This window comes from Lepisma saccharinum, chromosome 29, assembly GCF_977018435.1.
Source record: "Lepisma saccharinum chromosome 29, izLepSacc3.1, whole genome shotgun sequence".
NCBI classification, from domain to species: domain Eukaryota; kingdom Metazoa; phylum Arthropoda; class Insecta; order Zygentoma; family Lepismatidae; genus Lepisma; species Lepisma saccharinum.
Genome location: NC_139257.1, coordinates 11,983,057 through 11,993,222, shown reverse-complemented (window position 1 = coordinate 11,993,222; position 10,166 = coordinate 11,983,057). Strand labels below are relative to the sequence as shown.

General features: G+C 38.1%; 1 protein-coding gene across 1 annotated transcript; it reads right to left on the bottom strand.

Moving 5' to 3' along the window:
• Positions 1 to 759: 759 nt before the first annotated feature.
• Positions 760 to 9,579, bottom strand: LOC145981388 (neuron-specific calcium-binding protein hippocalcin-like). The gene is made up of 3 exons (XM_083114627.1): positions 9,444 to 9,579; positions 8,667 to 8,869; positions 760 to 825 (listed from the first exon to the last, which is right to left on the bottom strand). Exons 1-3 carry the CDS (start codon positions 9,577 to 9,579, stop codon positions 760 to 762), a joined length of 405 nt encoding a protein of 134 aa, XP_082970753.1.
• Between the last annotated feature and the right edge of the window lie 587 nt (positions 9,580 to 10,166).

Genomic DNA, 10,166 nt, shown 5'->3' with positions numbered 1-10,166 from the left:
ATCAAATTCCCAATGTATTTAAATGGGAGAACAATTGCCCATGAAAAGCCTGGGGCACAACATGGGTGCTGCCACCAACAATAGTTTGCTTTGACCATGCCCATTTCACTTCATTTCTTTGGGTGTCTGCAAATTTGTGTATATTAAAAGGCAATAAAAAGCTATACGGGATAAAAGTATCCCTGGCACCCTTATTACACCTCTCCAGAACGTAGTGCAAAAGGGTACAGACACCCAATACACTACTTGCCACCAAATCAACAAATTAAACGAATCGGTGTTGATCCGTGTAGCCAGAGTGCAGAGAGAGTCAAAAAGTTCAGCAAACTAAAAGGGGCTAGTGTGATACCTGAAGTATTCCGCAATCTAGGATGAGTTGTTGCGGTACATTTTATGCGTTTACATTATATGTAATCATAAACCTACTGTTGGTCTGTCTAACGAACAAATAGCGGTTATTAAGGGGCCGTGTGGAGCAGTTGCCCTCCCCCACTTTTTTGCCACCTTTGCCCCCGGACTATGCTAAACCTTATCTACCAAGGGAAACTAATTGTTCTTGCACCTCTAGTTTTGGAACCCAATTGTACTCTACTATTTATCTGTGTAAGTTATTATACATTAACATTTGTAACGAATATTAGAGTTTAATTACATGCGTGTTAATCTGCTGCTGGTTATCAAAAAGTATACACGGAAAGAGCACTAAGTCCGCCTACAAATGGAAATTTCGCCGCGCATGCGCACTTCGTACACCAGGCGTCAGAAAGTTAGTCCGCTAATCCTATAGTCGGGAATATGAGAATCGTTGCAAATCACAAGGGCTTGCTGGGTAGAAAAGAAACACAACACAGTATTCGAAGTTAAACGCAGTTTTATAATCAATCAACCAATCAAGTAGCCAGTGATCTGATGAGGGTTTGGTAGGAACACTCGGTTCTGGTTTTGTTTCTGGTGCTGACAAACATAATGTGCATCGCATCTCTTTATTTGATACCGACGTTACTTCCTGCCCATCACAACTACAATGAAACCTCTGCAAACATTGGCAACACTGGAAGAATTCCCTGTCATTGGTAAGATCATTACAGCATCCAAACTTGGTTTCTGCATCATTTATCGTTCTTCCTCTGCTTCGCAGATTCATTCCTGTCGCGTCTTTCTCCATTCTACAACACCGTCTGTGGCTCTTCCCAGTTAATACTTTCACTTCACTATCACACATTTCCCTTCGTGAATTCTATGGACGAACAATTTCAGTGTGCACTAAATCGGGCATCACTTTTGAATTGCAAAAATAATTTTGCACTCGAGCCTCCACAATTGTACCAAAATAACTATGTATTCTGGCCCCGCGTTGGTATGCCAAAATAACTGTGCAACGTCCCCCGGTTGTACACCAGGCGTCAGAAAGTTAGTCCGCTATTCCTTTAGTCGGGAACATGAGAATCTTTGCAAATCATCAGGGCTTGCTGGGTAGAAAAGAAACACAACACAGTATTCGAAGTTAAACGCAGTTTTATAATCACTTATATTTCCTATCGTATGTGGACTTACAAGCAAGGTACAGATTTGCTCACGTTTCTGCATGAAGAGGAACAATTCTATAGCATATTAAATCACATCACAATCACTAACACACACTTGCATATAGAATTAACGTTGGACAAGACAAACGTAAATACACGAAAGTTTCTGTACTTAATTATTATTTCGAGTATAGCCAGAATTAAACGAAAATTTTTACCAATTACACTATTTGGGCATTCCGTTAACCGTTACCACGTTTTTGTTGATTTCTCACCTTCACCTGTTTTCTAACTGAGTGTTTCGTCAGGTGAAAAACACTCAGGTGGGTTCACTTCCTCTGCTGAGATGAGAAAGTGACGTCAACACGAACAGATTATAACGTATTTATAAACATATAAACAAGTTCCAAACAAAACTGTGTCAATCTAACTATAGTTGTCTGTGACAGTTTGCACATTATTTGCAGTAACAAACATTTTAAAAATCTTAACTTCTTACAAATATAAAACCTTTAACGTCCAGACTTTTAAAATACCGGGATTCTTTAAACTTCTGAAGAGACTCATCAATTGGCGGAACCGATCTTGTAGGTATTATCATGATGGAGTTTAGCAGTCGGAAATCTATGCATGGTCTGACACTCCCATCTGGCTTGTCTACAACCAATAGAGGATTTAAGTAAGGAGATACTGACGGTTGAATTATATTCCAGGCCTTCCATAAGTCTAGTTCCTTTTCCAGAGCAGCCCTTTTTGAAAGTGGCACGGGGTATGGTGGGCGATGGACTGGATCGGTGCTTGTTAAGAGTATTTCACACTCAGCGGTCTCCATTGTTCCGGGCTTCTCAGAGAATACCTTTAAATAACGAGTCAGCACGTTTATTAGCTCCTGCTTCTGGGAACCATTTAAAATATTAATAGTTTCAACCTTCTGTCTGAGGCCCGTGGTTTTATACATCCACTTCTCATCCTCATCCTGGACCTTTTGGATGTACTGCACTATTTCTATATCAACAGGATTTCCTTCTTCTTGATCAGGAGTTCTACCGAACAACAAAGTAACTGAATTCTTCCTGTAACTTATTTCTACTTCGTGCTGTCTTAGAAAAGGCATACCTAGAAGAAGATCCGTACGAAAACCCTTTAAGATGAATACTTCTATGCTAAAATTCATGCCACCAATTTCTAGTTCTACCTGTCTACTTCCGAACACTCTCTTCTTATGACTTCCGGAAAAATCTACCAGTTATGTCAGAAACTTTTTGCATTTGAATGCCTGGTATCAGATTAATTAAATGGGTCCAGATCTCGGAACTTAATATTGAACATTCACTTCCAGTATGAATAATGCAAGTCACCGGGATGTCCATTAATTTGCAAGAACTGCAGGAGATTTGTACTTAGTTTTTTATGTTCGAGCTGATTTTATTTGGCTTTCTAAATTAATTTCTTCTATTTCTGTTAACTGAAAATTTAAATGTAATTATTGTATGGGATGCTCCTCAGAGGCTCCTTGCCTAAACGGAAGCGAAACACCTAGACAAGGTCCTAGTTTGTCTGACACGATTGCGATCTCTGGTTTTGCAGAAATTCTCTAGTAGCCTCCACTGCTTCTTCCTGCTCTGAGGCAACGTCATGTCTTGGTGAGAAGGAACCACAATTGTCACCTCTACGTGGTGGAGAGTACAGTCCGGGCGAAGTAACGCCATCTGTCTGGAGAACTTTGCCTTTGTTCTGGACGAGGCCTGTAGGAGTTTCTCTGTCTTTCGTTCTGATCTCGGTTGAAACCTCTCCTGCCTAATCCTCTGTTGAATCTTCGAGGTCGTGAGAAATTGCCTCCTCGACTCTCTGAATCCGTCTGGATATACTGGATCTTAAAACTTTTATTTCCTGCAGCCTCATTATTCTTAGAGTTTTCTTTATTCTTCCAGGTATCAGGGTCATCATAAATATCGAAGTCCTTCAAGAAACGTGTCAATTCATCCACATTTCGTGGAGTGTGCGCCAGACAAAGATTCCGAATGCGATACGGCAACTGTCCAATTATCAAATTAAGAACTTCACTCTCATTAAAATTGTCAGCTAGGTTTCTGTACGCTGCGTAGACACTCCAGGCAAAACTCTCTAAGTTGTCGTGTACCAGGCGAGAATACCTTCGGTTCCTCACAGCCGCTAGTTGTCTTTGTTTCGCCTTTTCTGATGCAAATTCATCCTTGAAGCGTGTGCAGAAATCAGCATAATTCACAAAGTTGTCCATATTACCAGCTAACCAATGCTCAGCCTTGCCGGTGAAAACCCGAGGTAATAATTCCAATCTATAGTGCTCAGGCACTTGCATTAAGTCGAAACTGACATTTAATTCACGCAGATATCTTTTGGCAGATTGAGCTTCGATCTCGCCTTTAAATTCGGAATGTTCGCGATATCAGCCATTCTGGGCATCTTAAACTCTGTTCTGCGTCGAGGAGAAAAACCGTCATTACAATCCTTTTCTCTAGGCCTCTTGCATCTATCAGAAGTTATGGTATTACCGAGGAAGAATGGGTTTGGAAGTACAACAGGAGGTTCATAGGCAGTAGCTTCTGGACTCAGTCCTCGGATTGGATCAGGTAGTATATCGGAAGAGGTTTCTGGTCGAATTTGTAAATTATGGATCCTTTCCTGCTGTTAACTGACCCTACTTATAATTGTACCTGTCTGTTCCTGAATTTCTTGGCGAAGAGATACTTCCATATTTTTAGCCTTCTCATGGATAAAATTAACCTTTTCTCCAGCTGCCTTTATTTCAACTTTCTGTTCTTGCACTATATTTTCTGAGTTCTGTTCATTCACCAAAGGTTTTTAGTGCTACATTAATAGACTATACAGAACTCTTTAATTCTTGAACTCTCTGTGGAGGGTCACATTCAGATTCTCTTCCAGACTGGACAATTTCAAGACAGGTTTCCATATTCTTCTTCAATTCATCCTGTTCCTTCTCTATCCGTCCTTGCCGAACTCTTAAGAACTCTAGCTCCTCTTCCACAATTTCCTTTACCCTTTCGTCCACCTTTTCAATGACTTTAATACTATGCTTCTCTATCTCTCCTCTGATGCTCTCCACCTGTTCAAGTTTGTGCTGAGAGAATAGAGCCTGTAATTCTGACCTTAGTTTTATATCTTCCTGTATCCTCCTTTCTTCCTTGTTTTCAATAAATGCACGGATAATATCTAAGTCTTCTTTTCCATTTCTCTCTTCCTCCTCTTTCTCTTTCCTTCTCTTTTCTTCTTCCTCTTCTTTTCCTTTTTTCTCCTTTCCTCTTCCTCTCTTTCTCTTTCCATATCTTTTCTTCTTCTTCCTATTTCTTTTTCCTTCTCTTTTCTTATTCTTCCTCTTTCTCTTTCCTTCCCTTTACTTCTATAGACTCAACTATGAGTTTAAACTCCATCATCTCCTTTTTTAGAACTTTCTCTATCGGAGCCATATCTTTCTTACGCTGTTTCACCTCCTCCTTTTCCTTCTGGTTTCGTTCTGCTTTAGCTTTCATCAACCAATCAAGTAGCCAGTGATCTGATGAGGGTTTGGTAGGAACACTCGGTTCTGGTTTTGTTTCTGGTGCTGACAAACATAATGTGCATCGTATCTCTTTATTTGATACCGACGTTACTTCCTGCCCATCACAACTACAATGAAACCTCTGCAAACAATGGCAACACTGGAAGAATTCCCTGTCATTGGTAAGATCATCACAGCATCCAAACTTGATTTCTGCATCCATTATCGTTCTTCCTCTGCTTCGCAGATTCATTCCTGTCGCGTCTTTCTCCATTCTACAACACCGTCTATGGCTCTTCCCAGTTAATACTTTCACTTCACTATCACACATTTCCCTTCGTGAATTCTATGGACGAACAATTTCAGTGTGCACTAAATCGGGCATCACTTTTGAATTGCAAAAATAATTTTGCACTCGAGCCTCCACAATTGTACCAAAATAACTATGTATTCTGGCCCCGCGTTGGTATGCCAAAATAACTGTGCAACGTCCCCCGGTTGTACACCAGGCGTCAGAAAGTTAGTCCGCTATTCCTTTAGTCGGGAACATGAGAATCTTTGCAAATCATCAGGGCTTGCTGGGTAGAAAAGAAACACAACACAGTATTCGAAGTTAAACGCAGTTTTATAATCACTTATATTTCCTATCGTATGTGGACTTACAAGCAAGGTACAGATTTGCTCACGTTTCTGCATGAAGAGGAACAATTCTATAGCATATTAAATCACATCACAATCAATAAACATACTTGCATATAGAATTAACGTTGGACAAGACAAACGTAAATACACGAAAGTTTCTGTACTTAATTATTATTTCGAGTATAGCCAGAATGAAACGAAAATTTTTACCAATTACACTATTTAGGCATTCCGTTAACCGTTACCACGTTTTTGTTGATTTCTCACCTTCACCTGTTTTCTAACTGAGTGTTTCGTCAGGTGAAAAACATTCAGGTGGGTTTACTTCCTCTGCTGAGATGAGAAAGTGACGTCAACACGAGCAGATAATGACGTATTTATAAACATATATACAAGTTCAAAACAAAACTGTATCAATCTAACTATAGTTGTCTGTGACAGCTTGCACATTATTTGCAGTAACAAACATTTTAAAAATCTTAACTTCTTACAAATATAAAACCTTTAACGCTCAGGTTCGTTACAAATTACGTGCGTGTTAATCTGCTGCTGGTTATTAAAAAGTATACACGGAAAGAGCGATAAGTCCGCCTACAAATGAAAATTTCGCCACGCATGCGCACTTCATCTCTCTAGGTTTGCGACACTAGCGACGTCGCACCTTAGGTACAGTGAACTAACATGCGCTCTACTACTGTTAACAAATGAATGCAGCATCGCGTGAGTGTATTCGAACAATTATATTCCAAAGAGGCAACCTGTTTCATGGCCAAGACCACCGACACATCTGGCAGTGAAAAGAAAACATTTGTAAGTCCTTTGCAAAACATTTCACAACACACGAGCAACAGAAATTTCACAAAACAATCTGTTCATGAATTTCAACTCCTTGAAAAATATTTGTTGTTACTGCTGTGTGAAATGCAAATTCCCACATATCATAAGACCGTAACGTCATAAGCGATAGCCATTTTGCGAGTTTAAACAAATATTGTTGCTATAACTGTTTTATAGATGCACTTAAACAAACGTACCTGGATATGACCTTTAAAATTAACACCAAATATTTAATTTACATAAAATCAAGTGTCTCTTGCTCATGAATTTTACTTTCAAATTGACGTTAATGGTAATAAACATTAAATATCATGTGACGTAACAGCTATAGCTCACAATTTAGTTCAGCGAAAGACAGAAATAGTTAAATTATGGCACTCAAATCTACATGATTTATCATGGAGCTGCCCTCATGGAGAGAATGTTTCAGGATAGCTGCTATTTACAACTAAAATCACCTAATCCAAAAAGAAAGTGCAATTGGGAACAATATTGATTATATTTTAATATTTTACTTTATTTTGTCACATTTGCTTTTTGAATTTTTTCTATTGTTACTCATTATCACAGGGCAGTAATTAATAGATAATTCACTTGTGTGTATTCCATTTCTAAAAAGTATAATTTTTATTGTGGAACATACTGTAGAATTCAGCCACCTAAATATTATGGTGAATACTATTGCTATTATTATTATTATTATTAATATTATTATTATTATTATTATTATTATTATTATTATTATTACTAGTTTCAGTTTAATACAATTGGAAGAAATATTATGTATATTGGAAGTTGAAATTGCAAGATAGTCAACATGAGTAAATGTTCACTGTGAATAAATAGACAAGAAAGGTATGTACATCTAAAATGAGACAATTTAATACTTTTGTACTCCTGGAAATAAAAATTTATTATTGGAGAAGTTATTGAAAATATGCAATAATTTTTGTAACGATATTCGTAAAGCCCCTAGGCTGTACTGTCATGATATTTTTAAAAAAATGTAAAAATAATGATGTATCTTATGGTTATTTGTGTATGCTCTACTTAAGTTGTTTAGGATAATGAACAAATTATTTACATGTCCTCTCGTCTTAATTTTGTTACAAATGCAGTGAAACTTTATAATTTAGAGGGTTGTCTCTTTCATATGCTAATATGTATGATTCTTTTTATGCAAAGAACCTGGTAGGTCGACTCAGGTTGTTATTAATAGTCTGTGTTCAAATATTCAGTAGAGCATAGGTATCACAATTTCTTTTGTCATCTATTGGACCATTCCATGAAAAGTTGTTCTTATCCATGTAAATAACAAAATGAATTCAAATGGAAAATATTATTATTTTTAATTGCATTAAAGTTTAGATGTTTGTGAATATATATAATTTGCGGGGCTGGTGTTTTAAGTCCACTTTATGCACAGTAAGGCTAATCGGGACTGGACCTACAGTTTAAAGTGGGATCCGAACCACTTGTGCCTCCACCGGGTATCGAACCCGGGACCCCTTGATTACAAGGCAATGACGCTACCACTGCGCCATGGGGGAGGCCCTTTATATAATTTGCACATTTGACAAATAAAAGTTACTAACACCTGCAGCCCAAATGCTCACAGACAAATTAAGTCAAAATTTTATACATTTTTACAGCGTCAAAGACGTAACTCACTGTTAAAGCTTTCATGTATTCAGCCTATGCCATCATACTCAAGTTGTTTTTATTTGTTGTTGTTGTTGTTGAGTTGGTGTTTTAAGTCTACTTTATGCACAGTATGGCTAATCGGGACTGGACCTACAGTTTAAAGTGGGATCCGAACCACTTGTGCCTCCACCAGGTATCGAACCCGGGACCCATTGATTACAAGGTAACGACGCTACCACTGCCCCATGGGGGATGCCCTTTTTTTTATTTGTTAGCAGACACCATAAGGTACATCATAATGCCATGAAATGAGCTCATTATAACTATTTTAATCCAATCTCATGTCTAGAATGTTAAATTTTGTCAATGTTTTACAAAGTTTTATAATTAAGATAAACCTAATGAGATTGAAAGGCGACGTTAACAACTAACAACACGATAGTTCTCTGCTTTAACTTTATGAAGATTGCATCCTTACTTACGTTAAGCATGTCGAGCATATCCTTCCCGCTCATGAAGGCGTTGTTGTCCCTGTCGTAGACTCTGAAGAGCCACAGGAGCTTGCAAGGGATCTTCCCCTCCAGCGTGGCCGTCAGGGCACTGAACATATCATAGAAGCTCAGCAACCCGTCCCTGTTCGTATCAAGTGCATCGAACAAACGATCTGCAAACTGCAGAAGAGATTCTGTTTAAACATATAACTGGATATGAGCACTGAAACAGCAGCATTAAGGATCAGAATAATCGTTGTATATTTATGGATATGTAAAAACAAAACAGGAGTTTACCAACATGAAGGATTGTTTACTTGTACATGAAAAATTATTAAGACGTACATTCTTATGTTGGTAAAAAATTATTATAAAATATTGAGAGATTCTGGACCACACTAAAGCTTCAAGAAATTTGTGCGATGCAATATGGCCACTGATGATATCGGAAAAAATTCTTGTCCGTATTTTTCCTCCTACCCCGTAGCAATTGCATAACCATTTCAATATTCTTTAATATTCTCCAAACATAAGGAGTAAATGAAAATTATAGGGTGTTCCAATAAAAGCGACGGATTTAATATGCTTAAGAAAATACTGTATGTTTACAAATTCGTAAAAATTTTTACATCATTACAAGGGGTAAACTTTCTGATTTAAGAATGAAAGATGACATCTGGCATATGTCCCACGCCCGGCTAGATCGAGAGCGTGGTGTTTTAGTGTCTGCTGTCGAACCTCTTTCCTCAAATTTCGTGATTAACTTACGAACTCTACTCTCACTAGGTGCACTTTCACTTCCAAGGATTGCACGAAGCTTCCTAACAGTATCTTCATAACATTCCCCATTCTTGTAATTAGCTTTCACTATCAAAACTCGTAATTCTCTTGTGAAATGATCCATCTCAACTAAGCTGCAATAACCATTGATAAAGGAAGTTGCAAGAACAGTGATGCCAGCATATTGGTCTTTCATGGGGTCCGCAAAAATGTCACGCGACATTTCCATGGAGTCCAATTAACCTGGATAATTCGAACTATTTTATTTTACACAAAATTTGCATAACATCTATTTTGTACACTATGATATTACTAACTAACTAACTAACTAACTCCATAGCCTTCTTAAACCCGAAGGTTCATGGCTGCAGCAACACAGGCCTTCCATCTCTCCCTATCTTGAGCAAGTTCTATATACTCTCTTCCATCCCTACCGATTTCCCTTAGGTCCATCTCAACGTTGTCCCTCCATCTTCGTCTTGGCCTTCCTACAGATCTCTTACCATCAGGTTTCCCAACAAGAATCCTGTAAACTCCTCTTTCCTCTCCCATTCGTGCCACATGGCCTGCCCACCTAAGTCTTCTTGATTTAATCATTCTAATAATATCTGGACATGAATACAAATTATGTAGTTCTAAATTATGTAACCTTCTCCACTCACCTGTCTCCTCATCCCTTTTAGGTCCAAAGATTTTCCTAAGGATCTTATT